Here is a 23,167-nt window from a genome sequence, read left to right on the forward strand (position 1 = left end):
TGCAAAGCTCCTCACCGTTCACTCTAATAGTAGGGATTCTCCAACTTCTAATGTATCAGAATTATTTGGTATGCTTGTTTCGGTGCAGATTCCTGGGCTCTGTTTCTAGAAGCTCCAATGCTGCCATTTTTTAAAAAGCATCGCAAATGTTTCTAAGGCAGGCCGTTGAGGGTTGCTGTCTGAGAAACATTTCTATAGGGATTTGAAAGAAACAGAATCCCTCCCTTCAAGTACTTACAATCTCCAAGGCTCTTTTCCATTTCAGAACTCACTGCAGCCATCACAGTGCTGCTGCTGGGGGCTGTGTACCACACACACCCAATGTGGTCCTTTCATGTAGATTCCATTTGCCGTCACTTTAAGTTCCATGACTGACGTCCTGATGCAATGACAAAACTCAACTCTTTACCTTATATTTGAGATCTGCCTAATAATCCTCTAAACTCCAACGCTTCCAAACCTGTGACTACTGAGAGTTCTTGATATGTGGGCTATTCCTGACCTCTGAACACAGAAGGTTCATTGACCCTGACTGCTGACCTATAAACCTGACCATGATCTCATTCATAGTCCTGGTCTCAGAATAGCACTTCCAACACTGCTGCCAGCAAACATCCCAGTATGTCTTCAGTATGGTATATATTTTCAGAGATTGCATATGTCAAAACCTATAAAAATTTAACTCACAGAACTTTTAATATACACAACAAGAATAACAACGAAGCGACAATGAGGGATCAGGGGACCCTGGGATAGAATGTTGACTGTGACAAAGGAATTTAACTGTTTTACAAATGTTTGACGTAACATCACTGAAGGGAGCGGGGGAAAAAAGGGAGCTGACCTACGTAACCTTGAAATATGTTTTGACTGCACACTGTAAGACTAAAGACAAAAAGAACTACATATAAACACCGTATGCCAGCTGATAATGTTGTTTGTCATGGAGTGTGAGTTAATAATTCTGAAACTGCTTTACATGCATAACACTGGACTCAAACAAACAAGTAAATGGATAGTGGCAGCTGCGTTTCTTGATGTCGGAGAGGAAGTTATATATAAGCTAGAGAAGAAGATTGGAATTTGACCATGTGGTACTAGGTTAGAGTTGAAGACATCAGTACGAACATGTTTACCTTAATATAGATACAGATGGACAGATACAAAAACGATGACGGATACATGGGTATACATGTGTTAGTGTACATACGCATGCTTCCCAGCTCTGACACCGAAAGGGCCCAGAAGCAGTGACATTCTGGTAGCAACAAGCACACCCAGAGTGCAGATCTTAATTTCTAAGCACCACTTTCCGATATAAGAAATAAGAGGTCCTGGGAGAAATAGCTGATTCCGAAGCTGGGGCAGGAAAAACACAATTCTTTACAGAAGCATTAAAAAAATGTACATAGACACTTATCCCTCCAGGTGGTAGAGCTTAATTCCTCCTTCCGAATATGGGTGGTGTTAGTCGCTTGCTTCCAAAAAGAAACCTGACAAACCCTACTGGGGCCAGGTGATCAAGGTCAGCATCACCAGGAAGTCATGTTGATGACATGTACGCCATATATGACGTGATCGGAAGGGCACTTGACCTCTAGGATCCTCTTTCCAAAAACTACATAACCCCAGTCAAATCAAGACAAACTCAAATTAAGGGACATTCTATAGAATACCTAACTATGATTCCTCAAAACTGTCAAGGTTATAAGAAAAAAAATTTTTTTAATTAAAAAAAACAAAAACAAAGTAAGAAGCAACTAAGGAGATGATGACTAAATGCAACATGGTATCCTGGACTGGATCCTAGACGATGCCTTAAAAGAGGACATTAGTGAAATTCGAATAAAGTCTAGAGTTTACCATTCAGTCTAGTCAACGGTAACGTACCGATGATGCTTCCTAGTTTTGACAAATGTATCGTGGAAGACCTCAACAATTCGGAGAACTCTCTGCACTATCCCCAACATTTTGTCAATCCAAAATTATTCCAAAATAAAAAATCTTTTTTTTTTTTTTAAATGAAGCAAAACAGAGACTGCAAAAGGAAGAGAAGCTGCATTTAGAAAAGTCTGTAAGTTTAAAAAAATCTTAACTCTGTTCTTTGGTGTAAAGAACTTTATTTGCAAGTAACTAAATCACTAGTCAGATCATTCCAGCAACTTCCTCTCCCAGCATTCAGAATACTAATGAAATACACACACACACACACACACACACGCACGCACGCACGCACGCACGCACACATGCACAGCCCCAAAATCTTTCCCCAATACCATCTTCAAAATTAAAAGATTAAATGGACTCAGGTTGGAGGCTGGCAAACTGAATTGGGAATCAAGAAGCACATCCATTAGCTAGTTATACAATCTTAAGCAAGTTACTTCATCTCTCTGGGCCTCAATTTTCTGATCTGTAACAGAAGTAGGTTTAAAGAGCTGTTAAAGGATCCTTTCAGGGCCAAGACACAATAGTCTCCAAAGGTGATTACCAACCTTGAAACCGAATTCTTCTAAATTTCCTCCTACCCACCAATAGCTCCTTCTCAATCTCGTCTGTCGGCAACGTTACCCAACCCCTCAAAACGCTGGCCCAGGCCCTCTTTTTATTGTAATACTCCCTCACTCCCATGTATAGGTTATTTCCAAACCTATATATACCTTTGTCCTCGGCTCAAAAACCAACTACTTATTGGTCATCCTACTTGGAGACATGTCTATAACTGAATTCACTTCCCCCCAAAACACTTATTCTAGTCCTCGGGTTCCCATCTGTGGTAGGTAAAATAATGGACCCCCAAAGATGTCCATGTCCTAATCCCTAGAACCTGTATGCCATGTTACGTACAAAGAGGAAATAAGGGCTGCAGATGAAAATAAGGTTGTTAATCAGCTGGCCTTGAGGTGGGGAGACAAATTATTCTAGATTATCTGGGTGCAGCTAATACAATCACAAGGGTCCGCATTAGTGAAAGAAAAGCAGGAGAGCCAATGTCACAGTGATGTGCGACGATACAGACTCGACCAGCTGCTGGCTTTGAAGATGGGAAGAGTGCGAGCAGCCTCTGGAAGCTGGGAAAGGCGAGAGAATGGCTCGCCTTTCCTCGTCTCCCCTAGAGTCTGCGCACAGGAACACTGGATTTTAGCCCAGTGAGACCTATTTCAGACTCCTCACCTCAAGCTCTATAACAGAATAAATTTGTGTTGTTTTAAGCCACTAAATTTGCAGTAATTTATTCCAACAGCAATAGCAAAATACTACACCATATTAGAAGACTGGACCTAGTGTGGATGGTTAAGTCAGAAATCTGAGTATTACCATAGACTTCTTTCTTCTCTCAATTTCCATATTGAATGAATTACCGAGTTTCATCAATTATTATTCCTATGCCTCTTAGGAATCTGTCTACTTCTCACCAACCCCAAACCACCTTCTGAGTCCAAGTCACTATTACCTAATGCCTGGGGAATACTCCAACAGCTTGCCAACTAGCTGGCCTACCTCCGGGCTCATTCCTACGAAGCCATTTTATGAAAAATACAAATTGTCTTAGTCTTCTTTTAAAAACGTTTTAATAGCTTCTTGCGGCCCTAAAGGTAAAGTGCAAAGCCTTTAATCTGACTTACTAGAGCCGCCATCCCCATTCAAGCCCTTTCCTCGTCTCCCCAGACTCTGCTCAGCGCACAGCAGCCACACCTGTTCTAGTCCCTGCTACAGTCCCACTATCTAGCATAGTTAGTAAATGGTCTCCAAACATTTACGCCAACAATTCTTTTGGTCCCTAGATGAATGCTACGCCCTCATCGAGAGGCAGAGTTTATTTTCTTTATCCGTGAGTTGAGGCGAGCCTTGTGACTGCTCTGAATAACTGGATGCACCGAAAGTGATATTCTGTAACCTCTGAGTCCAGGTCTTAGCAGGTCTGGCGGCTTTGGCTTCCTTCCTCTTGGAAGAGCTACCACGCTGGGAGAAATCCAAACCACATGGAGAGACCACATGCAGGAGAATCCTAAGGCTCTGGTCAACGATTCCAGCTGAGCATCCAGTCAAAAGTCAGCACCAACTGCCAGCCATGTAAGGGAGCCATCTTGCAAGTTCCAACCCAGTGAAGCCCCCAAATGGCTGCCGTCTCGACTGACATCACAAGGTGTGAAAGAACCTCCCAGCCCAGGTCAGTCAATGCACTGAATCATGAGATATAAAAAAAAAAAAAAAAAAAGTTTGTGGTTTTAAAACATTAAGTTTTAAGGTAGTTTATTTCACAGCAATATGGACATATGCCAACACGAGTTCAAATTCTTGATACCAATTCCACCTATCGGTACTATTGCTATACTGGGGTAACGAATTACCCCAATAAGCTCCATCTCTTGACGTGAGGAACAGAATGCAAGCACAGTGATGGGAGGCCTGGCTGGGGGCCATCACTGGAGAGTAGTTACTACAGCACATGATAAATACGCAATACCTCTAATAAACGCATGAGTACCTGTCCTATTTTTAAACCTCACTTCTTTTCCAGATCTAGATTTAAAATGTGTTCTTAATGAAAAAGAGGAGCTAAATCAGCCAACTGTTAAACTCTAACAAATAAAACCAAATTTTGGAACATATATGTTTCCAAGGTTCTTTTGAGAAATCTATTCCCGTGGCACTCAACTGCGATCAACCAAAACCATTAAATAAACAGAGAACAAAAGTATTTTAAAATCCCCATTCACAAGGCAGTCATTTGCTCTGCTTGTGCTATAAATACATTAAAATGTGAGGGGCGGATTATGTGAAAAATCTTGCTTATATTTTGAGAGGTTCCCTCATTGGTGATATGGCGAAGAGTGTTAAGGATAAGAAACAAAAATGGTACCAGTGGAGTGAAGATGCAAATATTTGGTAAACACAAGAGTGAAAGGTAAATTACTGGAACACACAATCAGTTAACCAACAAATAAAAGAGGAAAGGAAAAAAGCTCCTTCACAGTTGAGCACTTGAAACATCTCTTAGATCTTGCAAGGTCATCTCTGACATCCATCTGGGTCTAAGAGAAGGTTTCTGGGTATTATAGGGATTTGATATATGACTCTGGTAGGGTTCGTTATAGAAACTACTTCTTGTATTTTGCTTTCTAATTATTAAGAACCTAAACACAGGTGCATGGTGCATTTTGGAAATTATAAAATTAAAAACAAGTTACAGATAACAACAATGCCCATTTGAATATTACCAAGTTCCAGCCAAGATCTAAATGCCTTCATAAACTTAATACCGAGAGAACAAAGATAAGGCAGACACAGGGTAATTCCTTCAAACGTGACAAACTCCAAAACTACCTAAGAACTCGGGAAGGTTCCATTTTCCAGAGAATAGAGAGCACTAACAAAAACTGCATCTTCTATGTTACACATTACATAATCTTTCTTTGTTAACTGGTTTAAATGTCTATTTTAGTCTGTCCCTCAGGAGCTCTGATCCTTTTTGCTTGAAATTAAATCTCATACTAATTTTTCTGAAAGTAGAGCACATTTCTGCTTCTTAGACCTTATCATGTATTTTTTTCCTATTATAATAGTGCCCATCCTCCTCCCCCCACCACACACAAACACACTTGACCCCACTCAACACACATCTAGGTGCTATTCTCCATCCCAACAGTAAGGTGTACACTTTAGGTTGCTTTCCCCCTAATTTTTATAAACGAAGCAAATACGTATAGTCTGACCCAGCCAACAAGAAGTAAACTCTGCACCACAAAGCATATAAACTGTTTCAGACCACGAACAACCATGCAAAAAAGATCCTGTCCGCATTTTACATGCAAGGAAAATGAAGCATAAAGAAGTGACCTTAACTGGTTCAAACTCTCACAGCTAGGACAAAGTAGAACTTGCATTTTAACTCACATCTATCTATATAATATTGAATTTGTACAATATTAATTCTGTACAATACTAATTCTGAGCCAAGAATCGCAAGATCCATCTCTCTCACCTGCAACGCGCCCAAATATAATTATTAACAAAAACAAAATAACTGACCAATGTATGTGCCAAGCACAGCGGGCAGCATTTTACACACATTTAATACTTGTATCGACCCTAAATAAAGTAGTAATAAAGGAACTGTTTGTGGGCACACAGTTAAATATTCATCAGGTATTAGTTGCTATTTTACAATACTATCCCCATTTTACAGATGAAGAAAGCAAAACTTACTTAGAGTTACTATTCTGTTAACTGGCAGAGCTGACTCTGAACCCAGGTTACTTGATTCCAGAACTGCTTCTTCAAGTCCAAAGTTATTCTTCCTCGCCAACCAAAGCACTGTGCTGCCCTATTTGGCAAAAGGGAAAGAAGAAAGCAAGCCAGCAGCAACCAAGACCTCCCTAGTTTAAAAGATGTACTAACTACAACTCCTTGATGCAGTAAGTGCTGAAGCTTTGTGGTCAAAATCTCAGAAAGGCCCAAACTGAAGTTAATGTTCAATCTGAAGCACTTGCTGTTCCCTGATCTGCCAGGTGTTGGGAAACAATTCTTAATGGGTCTCACACATCCCTGCACATTTTGTAAGCAGAGGCATTCAGGGCCCTTTTGTTTCAGACTATCTTTTTGAGGATGTTTGTATAATGAACAAAGCTTTGGGAAACAGATCCTGTCTCTCTCCAAAGCAGAAGGCAGTATAAATAAGGATAATGTCTTCCTCCAGGGCAATAGTCAGGCAGGTTTACTGTCCATTATGGAAATCTAGGTTCCCTAAGCTCAAGCTTCCTACACCGTGACACAAACCGACTGAAGTATCACTCTAGACCCTTCCACATCACCCCTGTTAAGGATCTGTGATAGGAGTGGACAAGGCAAACATACGGGAAAATTATCTCACTCTGCTTAATGTGCAACAAGTAATGAAGGTCTTTGTCTCTGATCCAGGAGTCTCCCGTCTTCTGTCAGCATCCATGAGACTGCAGGCTAACGTGTTAGCTTCCAAGTAGGGTAAAACCTTAGACCCTTCACAGAACTTGACATCAAGCTCTTCACACCTCTTCTCACCTTCGCTTCCCTCAGAAATACCCTCTCCCACTCTAGGTGGGACACCCCCTCATCTTTTTGTCAGCAGCTGTATGGAGTTTCTCCTAAAGGTCCTTAGCTAGAACTGCCTACTAACCCCCACTGCTTCCTGAACATAAGTTTCTATCACACACTTTTAAATCTTTATTACACTTAACTATTTATGTGCTGTGCCAATTTACTGCCTTTCAGTTCAAAATTTATCTTTTAATACACACTCTGTGATAATGAACGAAACTGCTTTAAGCATTTCTTCTCACAGTGAGCCGAATATTAAGCTTTCTCAACAGAGGGCAGGGCAGTGCAGGGGGAGGAGAGTTCTCCATGAGCGTTGTACGGTACTCAGTAATGAAAGACTGGATGCTCGTGCCCAAGATCAGCCACAAGATGAGAATGTCAGTTCTCACCACTTCCATTCAACACTGTACTCCAGGTTCTAGACAGGGCAATTAGGCAAGAAAAATAAATAAAAAGCAACCAGATTGGAAAGGAAAAAATAAAACTATATTCGTAGATGACATAATTTTCTATACAGAAAATCCGAAGGAATCCACCAAAGAATATATATATATCTAATACATATATTAATAATATATATTAGGTACATAATATGTAATATATTATAAATACATAATATATAATATATTATAATTATATATTAGATATATATGTTTTAAATATATATATTAGATACATAATATACATATCTTATATATATAAAATCCGAAGGAATCCATCAAAAAAAAATATATATATATATATATATAATATATATTAGAACTATTTAACAAGTTCAGGAAAGTTGCAGGATAACAGACCAAAATAGAAAACTGTCTTTTTATACACTTGCAATGAATAATATGAAAATAAAATTAAGAAACTTCCGTTTATAATACTATCACAAAGAGTAAAATGTTTTGGAATAAATTAACAAAAATGGATAAAATTAATACTCTGAAAACATTGTTGAAATAAGTATTTAAAACTCTAAACAAATGTAAAACAAATGCTACGGTCATGGAATAGAAGGCTTAATATTGTTAAGATGGCAACACACCCCAAATTGATCTACAGATTCATGCATCAGAATCCCAGCAGGTTTCTTTGTAGAAATGGATATGCTGATGCTGAAATTCATACACCATCACAAGGGGCCCTGAATATCCAAAATCATCTTGAAAAAGAAGAACAAAGTTGGAGGACTACATGTCCCAATTTCAAAACTTAACTACAAAGCAGCAGCAGCGAGACAATGCGGTACAGGCGTAAGGACAGTTACAGAACTCCACAGCAGAATAGAAGGGAGAGTCGAAAAGTAAACATGTGTCTATGGTCAACTGGTTTTCAACAAGGTACCCAGACCATTCAGTGGGGAAAGAATAGTGCGGGGACAACTGGATAGCCACAGGCGAAGGAATGAAATTTGACCCCTAACTCAAACATATACAAAAATTAGCTCAAAGTGTAATAGCTAAAACTATAAAACTCAGAGAAAAAACTAGGGATAAAGTTTCATGACCTTAGATTTGGCAACAGATTCTTAGATATGATACCAAAAGCACCGGCAACAAAAGAAAAAATAGAGAATTGGACTTCAACAAAATTAAAAATTTCTGTGTTTCGATGAACACTATCAAGAAAGTAAAAAGATAATATGCAAGAACAGGAAAAAGCATTTGCAAACTATACGTTTGATGGCAGACCTCTATCTAAAATATATAAAGAGCTCTTACAACTCAAAACTGTAAACAGAAGTAACTCAATTTGAGAATGGGCAAAGGATCTGAACAGATATTTTTCTAGATACACAAATAGCCAGTAAGTACAAGAAAAGATGCTTCATATCATTAGTAATCAGAGAAATGCAAATCGAAACCACAATGAGATACCAATTTGTACATAAATGTTCATAGCAGCATTTCATAATATCTGATTAATAATAATACAATGTCGATCAACTGACAAATGCATATTCAAAATGTGGTAGATCCATTCAGTGAGATATCGGTCAGCCATAGAGAATGAAGCACCACTGACGCATGCTATGTGGATGAACTTTGGAAACATTATGCTAATCATATATTATATGATTTCATGTACATTAAATGTCCAGTTAGGCAAATCTACATATATAGAAAGTAGATTAATGGTTCTTTAAGGCTGACAATAGTAGGGAAAAATGAAAGGTGATAGCTAAAGGTACAAGATTCCTTTTATTGAGGTAATGAAAATGTTTGAATGTAGTTGCACATACCTGTGAATATACTAAAAATCACTAAATTGTACTTTAAATACTTGAATTATATGGTATATGAATTATTTCTCAGAAAGCTGTTATTTCTTAAAAGGCACCAAACAAAAGAATAAAAGAACGAATAGAATTCAGAGGAAGTGAAGGGAGTAAAGCGTAAACTGGGTTACCATAAGTAAACCTCACCAACGTAAATTTAAAGTGGCAAACACTCAATTGATGAAATAAATTTCAATACAGCAAAACTGAATCTGATAATGAGAGATTCTTTACTCAGTGCACCAAACTCAACAGCTACAGCAATCAGGACTGGCAGAAGACATGATGATGTACCTAAGACTGGGTGTGTGTGTGTGTGTGTGTGTGTGTAGGTGGGTGTGTGTGTGTGCGCGCACGCGCACGTGTGTGCACGCTTAGCATAGCAGAAGCTGTCTGGGATTCGAGTACCATCCAAACTAAACTTTGTGACTTCAGGCAAATCACTTAACCCCTCTGAGCTTCAGCTCTCTCATTTGTCAAATGCCTACTTCATTTTCATATGACTTTTAAGAGAAAAAACTCTGAAACAAGATTATAAATTTCTTGGGGGTATCTTCATATCTTTGTATTTCTAGCACAGTGCTTGTCAGATAACGGGTACTAAATGTTTGTAGAACTAACTTCGGAAAATGCAAAGGGCTTAAGAAAGGAGGAAATAAAAACACAGTTAAGTACATAGACTTCAATATGAACATGCCCGACTCTGAAGCACTTTCAAGTAAGATTTATCACCAGTATACGATGCAGAGGCTGTCAAGGCTTGCATTATGCTCTTTCACGTGAAATTAAAAATTATTTTCTACCAGTAGTTTAATGAACAAAAAACAAAAAGAAAGGTTATTTGTAAGAATATTTATGCTATTTTCTCCATAATCCCTTTTCAGGTATCACTTTATATTTTGATTTTATAAAATTTAACCCATTCTTAGCCTTATATATCTGAAAAGAGGCTATCATAGAATGACCTTCACCTAAACCAGGAGTCTGAAAAGCACAGCCCACCACTGGTCAAATCAGACCCATCTGTTTATACATTGTTTATGGCAGAGTTGGGTAGTTGCAACAGAGACAGGACTTGGTTGGGAAACAGGATATTATTAACTGGTCTTTTCAAACTTGTATCTGGTGGTGGGAATGAAGACTTATAAACAATTATATGTAAAAAAGTGCTCTATTGTTTTGATGGATGAATGCACAGCCAAAACAGAGGCACCAGACAGAGCAGCTTGGTCTGGGTGGGAGAAGAATGTCTGCAGGAAAAAAAGATGTTACTCTCAGCCTTGAAAGATGAATAGGCATCCTCCAAGCAGTCAACAGGGAGACAGCATTCTCGGGAGAGGAAGTCATGTGAACAAAGGCGAGGAGACTCAACAGAGCACGCTAGACCCAAGTGTCTGACTGGAGTATACACAGCATAAGGAGGGGTGTAGCTGGGTGACATTGTGAACATTCTTGTAAACGGTGCTCAACGGTTTAAAATGGATATAAAAATTAATAGCTACCGTTTTTCAGAGCGTAAATACCAGATGCTTTGGTCATGTCCAGAGACATGATCAAACAAGAATAATCTATACAGTAGCAACAACTCATGGTGATCAAGATATAAATACAGCCCTAGCCAAAGCCTTTTAAGTCCAGCAAGGGAAACTTGTAAGGCAATAATGAGAATTAGCATAGAATGGACTCTCCAAATTGTTTCAATGAGGAACTCTCATGTCCAGGTACAGTGGTGACAGGGCTCAGCAATGAGCACAGGTGTTGTCAATACTGAGTAGATAAGAGGACTAATCTCAGAGCTTACTGAGAAGGAAAAAGGCATACTTACAAGGACAAAGTGTTAAGAATCTATAAGCAGTAAATAATTAAAATGTGCATTTCCGGTCTAAAAGCAGCTTTGTGATAGTATAACGCCTTCAGGGATACGGTGCACAGTCCATGGTCAACCTCAAGGCTCAGTCTACTCATATATAAAAGAGCAAGTAAATTATGTTACCTACCTACTCTACAGCGTGTTGTAAGGATCGAATGAATGCTTACAAGGAATTTATAACTTGCCATGTACATACACAAAAAGCACTGTGTATTTGCTATTGTTAGGTTGCCTAGTAGCATAGTCTACAAAAGGTATGTACCAACTGGATATAAAATCAGACTGTTAGGTCATAATGTAAAAAGTTACGAATGGGACAGATAGAGCCATAATATCCTCATTTGAAACATATCATTTATGACTATGTAGTTACCCCGATATTTGCATGTATTTGTCTTATCTGCTAACTAAATTATTAGCTTTTTAAGGGCATGGGTAAGTAATTGGACATTCATCAACATAAAGTGTTAACAATTATCTAACAAAAGTGAAAACGAACAAAACTCAAATGTTTTGAATCAGTATTGTAAAGGGAGAAAATTACCTTGCCCTAAAGAAAAAGAAATTTAAATCTTTGTCTTGGAGTAAAAGCCACCACTGCTGCCACCACCAGTTTAGAGACAGTAACTAAATTTTACAAACACGTGCTCTCCTCTATCTACTGAGTATTGCCTATTACTTCTCACTATGTATAAATATTCCAACTAACATTTCTTTCTCTTCACTTATTCAGCTACCTTCTTCTGGATCTGACACTATAACAGTAAATATAAAACCAAAGAGGTTGGTAAAAGATGCCTTCTATGTCCTCTTCCGGTAAATTTAAGAAAACAGTGATGAAATCATTTTTAATTGACCATCATTATGGCAGATGGTGCCAGAATGAAAGGAAAGGGTAGATCCAATAGTAAATGAAGCTGCCTCTCAACTTTAGTCTAGGCGTTTAAGTGTCCGATTCTACAAGGCATTCAAAGAAATTCATGCAAGGAAAATGCCTCTTGCAACTTGGTCACATGCAAAAATGAAGCAAGAAGCACATCTGTTTGGAGCTTGCCCCAAGTGCCTCCAGTGCTTCTCCAAATTGGGTTCGTAACTCCCACCCACAAAGAGAAAACCAGTGCCTGAAGCAGCGTCCAGGGACAAGCAAATTAGAACATTTCCAAGGTCAATTGCTGACAGGCCTAATTGTTTACAGCAGCTAGAGTATATTCTGGCTGTTGAAGAGGCTTAACCTCTCTGTCTTGCCCAATAATACCATGAGAAACTAATTTACCACATCAACTACAAAACATGAAAGCAATGTAGGTACTTTCAAATGAGCATATGACATTTCAAACAGAAGCAAATATTATTAAGATCCCATAAATAAGTAAATTAAAGCTGGTTAAACAATTTTGGGGAAAACCTAGAATATCGATCATACCAGTGGCAGAGGGGTGACAAGTCCAAAAAAAAGAATCAGTATTATCTTGTTTTACCAGCTGGTTCAATTTGAATATTCACCAAAACCACTAAAAAGCTGCAAAACTATCTTGCAATTTCTTGCCCTCCTCTGACAGTCACTGAAAAGTGAAATGCCTTCTGTACTTGCTGCTGTTCTAGTACAGTAGCCATTTGCCATATGTGGCTCTTAAGCGTATGAATGTGGCCGGTCCACACTGAGATGCCCTGTAAGATTCTGAACTTAGAAAGTAAAAATAGCTCATTAATAATTTTTATATTGACTACATGTTGAAAAATATTTTAGCTATACTGGATTAGATAAAACTTTACTAAAATTAATTATGCCTCTGTCTTCTTAACTTTGTAATGAGGATGGTAGAAATTTTTAAATTACACATGTGGCTCACACCATATTTTTATTGGACAATGCTGTTATATATAAATAATGCTTCACATTTATATAGAATACAAATATATAATTTCAGTTGTAAAGTACGGAAGAGAGAGAAATAAGTCTAGATAATAAATAATCTCTATAGAATAATCCAATTGGTTTCAACTGTTAATCACAAAGCTAATAAAAGCTCCCTTCTGCTTATCACAAGATAAAACTTTATGTCTTTAAAAAGGAACTCGATGTTTCAAAAATGATCCTAAAGGCTGTTCGACATCTGTCATGAGTTGACATCCTAGCTTAGCATTAATCTAGTCTTATGATCAAAGATACATAATAAAGTGCTTGTCTAATTTTAAAAACTGATGGAGTGACTCCAATTCAGTTTTTTCTGTAGTAGTCATTTTCATGCTCTGTTAGGTCACTGAAACCTAACCCATGCCTCTGCTCCAAAGATTAAAAAAGTAGAATCAAGGCAAAGATTATTCTCAAGAGTCTAGAAAAATCCAGGTGGTATTCAGATTCTATTTTAAAACCTAAAATATGACTCAGTCATTATTTCAAAAAGTGGCATCCCGGTGTGATTGAAAGAGCTTAGCTAACAGGAAAGAGCACAGCAAGCAATTATCTGCACACGCTCCACCATGTGGAGAACCATGCCGACTTGCAGGTTGGTACCGTCAATGGAAGATAGACAACCCGGAGGTGTTGGGATGGTTGGAAATTTATGGGGTGAGACTGCACGTAAACATGAGCTGAGGTGAGGCAAACGGCAGCCAAAACTTTCCCCTCCAGAGCTCTTAAAAAAGGAAACTACTCAACTTCTGGCTAAAGAAGCCAATAGGAAAGGAAAGCTCATCCCAAAACTGTCCCCAACACAACTGGCCCAGAGGTAGAACAAAATGATGTGATACTTGTGTGAAGAGTAGGTGTAAATCTTTTCAAAGTGGTTTTTAAATGTAATCGACAACAAAATCAAGACCTGTTAACTTAGAATAATAAATAATACATATGAGATGTATATTTCTATTTTGTAACAAGACTTTTATCATTGGATAGATGTGGAACCTGGATAATTGAAAATAAAGCAGCTGATATGATTTACTCTTCATTCTTCAAAGAGTTCATCATAAAATAGTGCTATAGTTTCTATGGTCTGATATTGTCAACACATTTTTTTAGGCTATATGGAATAATTCAGGTCCCAAGCTACTAAATTCCAATAGTTTAGTGATTTTACACAATCCTAAACCCTGCTGTCAACAAACTGGTCAACAAGCTGATAGCTGCTGCATAGGAAGTGTTCTAGTGCCACCTAGTGGCGTATGAAATAAAGATGAGATCAGGGTTCTCAAACTGTGGTCCCTGGACCAGCAGCAGCAACACCTGGGAACCTGTTAGATGTGAAAATTCTTGGGGTCATCCCAGACCTACTGAAATTCTAGTGGTGGGGCAAGCGATCTGGGTTTTAACAAGATGCACCCTCGAATTTGATAACCACTGGATTAATCAGTCCTTAAAAATGAAGTGGAAGTTCTTAAAAAATTAGGCTCATAATCAACAAAAGTGCTAAATTTCTAATTTTGGAAAGCAATTTATTTTCCTACATTATGGATCCAAATGTCTATATTTAAAGAACAGTCTTAAAAGCCACTTATTGACACATTTGTATACATTCAACACCTCACGAGCATCAAATAAGTTCCAGTCTCTGAAATACCAGATGAGCACCCTGACGTCTTTGCCCTGAACAAACCAGTCCAAAGGGAAGACCAGACACATTAACAAAACCAAAATATGATAAATGCAAAAAGCCTTCTGAAACAGAGAAGCAACTTTAACTGGTGTCAGAATATCAGGAATGACATGTCACTATATCTTAAGAGTGAGGGGAGTTTCCCTGAAAACACATGAAAAACCAAGGAGGTAAAATACTGGTGGTTTTTAAATTAAGAGTCATCTACCCTAATGATAATAGACACCACGGAAAAAGTCCCCTGTACACATCTGCTCTGTGCCGCTATGTTATAAAGTAATCAAGAGAAAAGCAGGTCTGATGAAGGCTTGTGAAATTATTTTTTTTCTCTTTAGGTCTCAGAGGAGAACTTGGTCTCAAGGGTCAGAAGTATGAGCACTAGAGGAGAAGGTGGAGTATTTTCTGATACCCGGGAAATATGGTATCAGTAAAATTATTGAATTTTTCTATAGGGCTATATTTTTGATATACTGTAGGCAATGCTTTTATACATTTAGCACTACAGGTACCATAATTAAGTATATGTTTTGAATTGTCTTCATTTATTTAAGTTACAATAACGCTTTGTTTTTATGATTGACTCCAGCTATAAAAGCTATATAAGAAATACAAACACTGGTTCCTTATGGTTATTGTTATTTTTATTGTCTTTGTGACCACTATCACCACCACCTCCACCACAGTCACCTACTTCTAATTAGTGCTTCTATTCAATAACATAGTTATGGAATAAAGAACAGGAGCAAGGACCAAAAGATAGCTTCCCAATTAAGCAGAGCTCTAACTACAAGAAACTGTTCTCTGGGTCAACAGTCTCAACATTCTGGCACCAGGGACCGGTGCTCCTATGAGAATCTGATGCCTGATCTAAGGTGGAGCTGAGGTGGTGATGCTGGTGCTGAGGAGCAGCTGCAAATACAGCTGAAGCTTCTGTCACTGGCCTGCCGCTCACCTGCTGTGTGGCCCGCTTCCTAACAGGTAGCGGACCGGTAGTGGTCTGCGGACTGGGGATTGGGGATCCCTGGCCTAGATGGAGAAATATACTACAACATAATGAAAATCCAGAATGTGGATCTTCGTAAGAAAATAAGTCTTAAGTATGTCAAGCTGGCTTATCAAATCTTTAAGTAATTTTCAAAACGATTTTATCATTTTTAACATAAGGGAGTTAAGTACAATGATTACTTCTTTTTCATAAAATAAGGTGACAGGTGATAGGGTAATATGGGTGATTATAATTTTCTTTTTCTTTTTGTCCCTAGCTATTAAATTTTTAGAATGTCTTATATCAGGAGTAAACCTAGAATATTACCCCCAAGCGCCCGGACTCAGAACTAACTATTCGCTCAATGAAATGCTTAACAATTGCAAATTTTGAAAGTTTAGTTCTTCATGAGGACCAGAAATGTCCATGGCCGTGTAATTTTTAACTCTGATGGCAGTTCCTTATTCATCATTAACTCTGAAGTAACTGTCATAAAGTGAAAACCGTTTCTTGCTTCGGTGGAGAGTAGGTGAGAAAAAAAGAAATCAGGTTTAAAAAGTGATGATTCTTAGCTAGAATACAAATTCTGGCTACAAGAAAGAACAGACTACCATTCAATCAATTCACTACATCACTTCTGTCAGTCAGGACTGCAACTGGCTACACAAAAGAGAAAAACCTGACAGCCATCACTTAACCAAAAAGGAATTATTTTTTTCCTACCATTACAAGTCTGGAGGCAGACAGACCAGGGGCGGTACGATGGCTCCCAAAGGTCCTAACTTCTTCCCTCCATGACCAGATTCATCTCTGCCTTTACAAACAGAAGAGGCTGAACCCAAGGGAGGGCAATCTCTGCCTGCAGAGTGCGAGACCGTCCAAGGGAAGTTGTCCAACTTCACTAGCAAAAGAAACAAAAGCTAACGTTTCAAAAAAGACAATGCAACCTTATTTTGTTAGTGAGCAAAGGAAAGGAGAGGGGAGGGGAAGGGAGGAGAAAAATCAGATACTGTTACCCTCAACAAAATAAAATGTTCTGGGCTAAATATTGCTAAATATTATTTCCATATTACCTGACTGCTGCGAATGCCATTAGATGGACACAATCAATTTTCAATAAAGTGTAAGAGTGATGGGCAGAACCTATGGCGTAAGACCACGTGTGCTCAGATCTCACCTGCTGCGCTTACTGACTCTGTGACCCCAGGAGCGTTAACTCCTCTAGGCCTTGGTTTGCTCACATAGACGGCGGAGTAACAGCCCCTGTTCACAGGACCACTGTTAGGACCGAACGAGATCTCACGCATAAAGAGGCACAGCGCCCACACACACGGGAATGTGTAACAAAGTCAGCTACGGTTATCTTTATCATTACGACCATCACCATCATCGCCATACCTTGCGCACGGTTCAGCAAACACCCAATGACCTGCCTGACCATGATAACTAAAGTCTTTCTGCCCTGTGGCTCCACCATGTCATAGAAAGAAAAGCAACATACAGAGAAAAATCAAGAAGCCTCCAACAAGGTTTTCTTGTCTACTGGACTCTTGAGCTATTTAAAATGTATCTTTTTCTTCCAAATGTTGCTCACAGATATTTAGCAGGAACCAGATAAAAACTTTCAATCCTCTTGCATATACATTGCTGAGCACTAAGTGAAGCTCTGAACTCCAAAGACCGACGCACCCTGGCAGAGACGCAAAGAGGAAGGACACAGCTCTGAGGTACGGTAACATTTTAGGGAAGGGCCATTCCTCGATTTCATTTAACTAAACTTAAAGGGCTAACAAAAATTAATTTGCTAAGGATGACGTTAATAACAACAATTTTAGTAAATTAGATCAATACATTCTATTTAAGAAAACAGAAAAGTACGTAATAAAGTTTAAAGTCTGAAAAATAAGTTTCAATTATCTAAAGTCTCCTGATGTAACAAATTTCACTTCCCAATCAGGTCAAATAAAGAAGCTATTACTAGAATATCAACAAATTTAAAGAAAATCTACGAGACATGGTGGCAGTGGAGTCTAACTGCCCAGACATCACACACCAGTAACAAAACACGGGTAAACGTGCTCATTTCAGCACTAGGAAGCTGAGTATAGGAACAATCACCCGGTACAGGAACATGCAACCAACGGGAAACAGAACAGAATACATCGCCACCCCTCAAGTTCTTGAGAGCAAGAATCCTCTTTACCAATAATTTAATAATATAGTGACAAGAGAACTGCAGTGCGAAGTGAGAAAAGCTGAGTGATCACCTGAGCGATCACAACCAATTATTTTGACAAAGCTCATTCCTTCTACTTAATGATAAAGTTTGGCAGCCCAAAAGGCCTACAAAAAAGTGCCTCTAACCTTACAATGCTAAGAGGAAAAGGGACTATTTCTGTTTTGAAGATAATTCATGAACTTCCCCTCATGTTCTTCTGCACTTTAATTTCTCCCAATATGTTCACTGCCGTCCAATAGTCAACTCAAATGCAAATCAAATGACGACAATAATAGCTAACATTTTCTAAGCACTTATGAAGTACTTATTAAGTGTCAAGTACTGCTGTGTAATTTATAAGTATCGTCTCATTTAATCCCCACAATAATGTCTTTCACAAATGAGAACTCTAAGACAGAGGTTACAGAAAAATAGTGATGGAGCTGGGATAAGAACCTAGGCACTGAGTATGCAAAGCCCTGCTCCCCTACATTACACTACCCTGCCTATATGACAATGTGGGTGTAAGATACAAAGCATACAAACCAACTATAATATACTGTCTTAGTTGAATTTATTTTCCTTTTCACCTGAGCTACTGAAATAATCTCATTGTCCACTTGAGGTATCTCCGCCCTCCACAGCATCTTCAGGATTGCCATGAGAGTTATCTTTCTAAATGTGCATCTTACCATGTTCCTCCTCTACTTTAAACCCTTCAATAATAAAGACCTAACTCCCAGGCACCTTTTAGGCCTCAGTGTTCGCTTAATGATAGAATAACATGTATATGTCTTACTTCCCAGGTAGACTGTAAACAACTTGAAAAAACCTTTATTAATCTTTGTAGTTTTGGTAACATGTTTGATGAATTAGTGACTTAGCTCATCTCAAACCTAAAGATTTAAACAGACTTCCAAACTCATCTGTCTTTGATCCCCTCTTCACATCGCAGGCCCTTCCACTAAGCTCTGCCCCTTAAATTTACTAATTGCTGGGCTATCATTTATGATAGCTATTAAATGAACACTATGCTAAGAGCAGTCTGCATATATGATCTTATTTAATCCCAATGACCTTATGAAGTGGGCATTTTTACCCCTATTTCACAGGTAAGGAATTAGAAGTTCAGAGAAGTTACCTAAGGATAGAACTGGGGCTGGAGCCCATGTCAGGTTGATTCTAAGTCCTTGCAATTGAAAGATATTGGCTCTGTCTCCTACAAGTCTTTCATCTATTATTAACAGGCTGAGTTACCCTCATATTTCCTTAAATACCAGGTGTTTTTCTGCATGGGTTCTTAGACAACACCTCAGTCTGGTTTCACGTTCAAACTGCTCTCCTTACTGCTGCTGAATGACTCCAGTGGGGGTCATTAGAAGCATTCTCTCTGTAGGGAATTTCTCAAGTCATCTGCCTCCTGTTCACGAGCACTCCAATTCATTTTCATAACCAGTGGTTCCCAGGGTGTGGTCCCCAAGAACCTCACGGGACGTCCACAGAGTCAAAACTTTTTGTATAATTAATTGTAAGAGCTGCAACAGAGCATCTGCAATCGAGAACACGTAGCCCACAAAGCTGAAAATATCTGCTATAAGATCCCTTATAGAAAAACTTTGCCGACCTCTACTTTAGAACCTTTCCAAAGAGAAAGCTTACACTTCTTTTTAAATTATATACGGTATGTTGTATTTTGTACCAAAATATACTTATTTTTTTAAAGGGAACTTTATAGCAAAAACATCAAACGTCTTCAAAACAAATCCTGAAAATAAAGAGATGCGATCCTCCAGAAGGTTTATGTTCCAGCTCTTCCTTCTTTTGTCTCTTACGATTTACGATTTTATTATGAATTTTATCCAGGGCTACTCACCAAAGCCAAATATCCAAAAGCAGACTACAAATCAGGCCGGGCTGGGTTAAGGACTTTAGAGGCCACCCGCCAAAGATGATGAGTCACTTCTGCTGCCAGCCATGAATGAATAACTGTATGGGACTGGCCCTCCTACCATGAGTGACTAGAAGGCTGGATAAAATATATGAAAACTGCTTTCAGACAGCGGAACAGGCAGAGCAGAACTACGAGACCTGCGAGAAGGGAAACAAGTGAGAGAAGTCCTGTGAGCGCCCTCCTCCCTGCGCCCAGGAGGAGGAAGAAGCAGAGCACAGAAGTCTCGAGGACTGAGGGGACAGACTGGAGTTCAGGGAGGCTGAGGCAGCAGGGGTTTGCAAGACAGAGCACTAGGAAGGAGCTACACAGAGAAAGCGCTCTCAGACTCTGCTCAAGGATCCCCTTGGGCCTGCTGTTAAGGAACATTGCTGGGAGCTGCAAGGTGAACAATTTCCAGAATTCACACAGGACTGGAAGACATTCAGGTTCCAAATCCAGCAGAGCAGAGCTCTCTCACAGAACCCACGGGGCAATCACCTGAGACTCCGGAAGGGCCAAGCTTTCTAACGAGGTTAAATTAGCCCTAAAGTAAAGCTACACTAGACCCACTGTAACAAAGTTTAACAAAAAGCCTGGAAAAGATCAACCCAATCCACAAATTACTTAGCTGCTTGCCAAGGCAAATGTCAAAACTCTTTAAAGGAAGACAGCAAAATCCAAATACTTAATAACATAATACACAGTGTCCATGTTAAGAAGCAGGAACCGACAGAGATAACAGAATTAGCAGATGAGGACGTTAAAAGGGCTATTGTAACTCTATACACTCAAGAACATATAAGAAAACATGAACATAATAGAGAAATGGAAGATAGAAATAAGATCCCATTTAGGTTCTTTTTATGCTTTCTAAAGCTGAAAAATCCAATACCTGACATTAAAATTCACTGAATAGACTTAATATCAGATTAGAAACTGCAGAAGATAAGTCTAATGAACTTGAAGACATAGTTATAGAAACTACTCAAACTGAAACCAGAGAGAGAAAAGCAAGAAAAAAAATCAACTGATCCTCAGTGACTTATGGGACATAATCGAGCAGTCTAACAAACATGTAATTGGAGTCCCAGAAGGAGAAGTAGGAAGAAGAAACAAAAAAAGTATTTGAAGAAATAGTAGCAGAAAATTTTCTAAATTTGACCAAAACTGTAAGCCCACAAATCTATAAAGCTCAAGGAACACCAGACAGAATAAAATTACACCAAGGTACATCATGATCACATTGCTGAAAACCAATGATATCAAAAAGATCACGTTGCTCCCGTCTCCAAAACAAAACAAACCAAAACAAAAACTCTAATCCAAAGAAAGCAAATAACACCTTTCTAGACGTTCTGATCAAAAAATTTTCATCAAACCTGAATTTGTCTCTCTTTATAGAGGCTTTCCTTTGGCAGTACCCATAGTATAACCCTAGTCTGTCTATACGGTAATCAAGCATGAACAAAATATAGTTAAACTACTAGAAAAGAACTTTAACAAATGTATATTGTACAATTCACAAATGCCACATACTTTCAATTGTATGCTCCCTGAGGTCAGGAATCCTCATGTTTTAGCCTGTAAATTTCTAGTATGGGTTTCTAGTAGCACATAACTGTTTGAATACACGTGAATGAGTCAATTTCATTTCATCTTCAGTACATTGCTATGTACTGTGTAGAACAAGATGAGAAAACAGATGCCCAGAGAGATTAAATGGCTATCTCAAAAATACATACAAGGTGAGCAGTATCTTGTGTCCCTACAGTAATCCCCCACACAGGTTACCTCAAAGTAGACACAAAATTACTTACTCTGAGTTTTAATTATTACTTACTCTGAGTCTCCACAAGATCCAAAGCAACACTGGAAGCTGTGTCCATTCCAGAGCTGATGCAGGATTGGAAGTTTTTTAAGGAGGAAAGAGCAGATTCTACACTGCTGAAGGATATAAAACCAGTTGAACCTGAATTTGAACTGGAACGTCCTGGCATCTTGAAATTATTACCTAAGTTTTCAAACACAATGAAACAAAATTATGAGTCAGAATAACCACATAACAAAATAAAACTGCTGTAAACATCCACATGAACATATCCAATATCCCACAAGTGCCACACTATTATGAACGCTCCAAATCCTTTGAGAGAATACCAGAGCACTGCGCCATCATCTGGGCCACCAAACACAGATGCACTCAATATATGGGGAAGGTAACTGTTTCCACTTTTTAAAGGAAGGAGAATATTCTCTTTCAAAAGATTCCTTGATTCTCTGAAGAACTGAAGAAGAGCACAGTTCTTAAAAACTTAAAACATAAATAGGTTAGGAAAAGTAGACTGCTCATCTGATGTATTTTTCTAAAAACTGAAAAAATAAATTAGTTTGGAAACCTGTAAATTTTAACTTACCTGACATATATGCATATTGAATTCTGAAAACTAAAAAATATATATTCTTGACCATTCCTCTGGGTTCTAACAGATTTACATATTTGGTGAGATTACACATTCTGTTTCAGTAAAAAGAGAATTTCCCTATAAACTTTTATCTTTTGATAACTCATCTACTGTAACAGATTCAGTTATTACTTTCGTATTGAACATTCCCTAATCTATATCTTTAACCAACAACTCTTTAAGCTTTGGACCACTTATGTAAAGATGCCTACAAAAACACATCTTTGCTTATTTCAGAAACCACCTGAAATTCGATCCAGGGATTCCAACTAAAAAAGAAGAGAAAAAAATTCACACAGGCTTAGGCGGATGGGAGGCTGTAATGGTAGCAGGAAAAAAAAAAAAAGTATTAGCACAGAATCATAGAGAGACATAGCGCGAATCCAGGCTCTGCTACTTTACTACTGAGTGACCAGGGAAGCTTGCTTAAATCTCTCTGAACCCAAGGTTTACCATCTTTACAATGGGAAGGAATATCACAGTGTGGTCTAGCACACAGTATACTATTAATTGGTAACAGGATCTGCCTTCCTGCCCTTCCTTTCTTTCCTGGAGAACTGTTATCGACAGTATTTCTATCCTCTTCATTGCCACCACCTTATCTCACATCTGACCACAGTAGTTTCTTAATTATTGGTCCTTTTAATTAGGTTCATTCTTTCAACAAACAGGTACTGAGTGCCTTACTATGGTAATCCTTAAAAAAAGACACAGTAAAAAAGACACAGGGTATATACAAAGGGAACGGCACAAAGAAAAT

General features: G+C 38.5%; 1 protein-coding gene across 4 annotated transcripts in view; it reads right to left on the minus strand.

Annotated features, from left to right (window-relative positions):
* NSMCE2 (NSE2 SUMO ligase component of SMC5/6 complex) overlaps window positions 1-23,167 on the minus strand; it is a 202,651-nt gene that overhangs the window by 174,855 nt on the left and 4,629 nt on the right. For 3 of the 4 annotated variants that reach the window (XM_039853616.1, XM_039853615.1, XM_039853614.1), the window contains exon 2: window positions 21,786-21,956. In XM_039853616.1, coding sequence (XP_039709550.1) covers window positions 21,786-21,942 — 157 coding nt within the window. In that variant the 5' untranslated portion in view covers window positions 21,943-21,956. Of the gene's footprint in view, window positions 1-6,210; window positions 6,417-21,785; window positions 21,957-23,167 lie in introns of those variants that run through there. The other variant, XM_039853617.1, reaches the window with a different exon arrangement.

This window comes from Pteropus medius, unplaced genomic scaffold (genome assembly GCF_902729225.1).
Source record: "Pteropus medius unplaced genomic scaffold, Ma_sr-lr_union100, whole genome shotgun sequence".
Lineage (NCBI taxonomy): Eukaryota > Metazoa > Chordata > Mammalia > Chiroptera > Pteropodidae > Pteropus > Pteropus medius.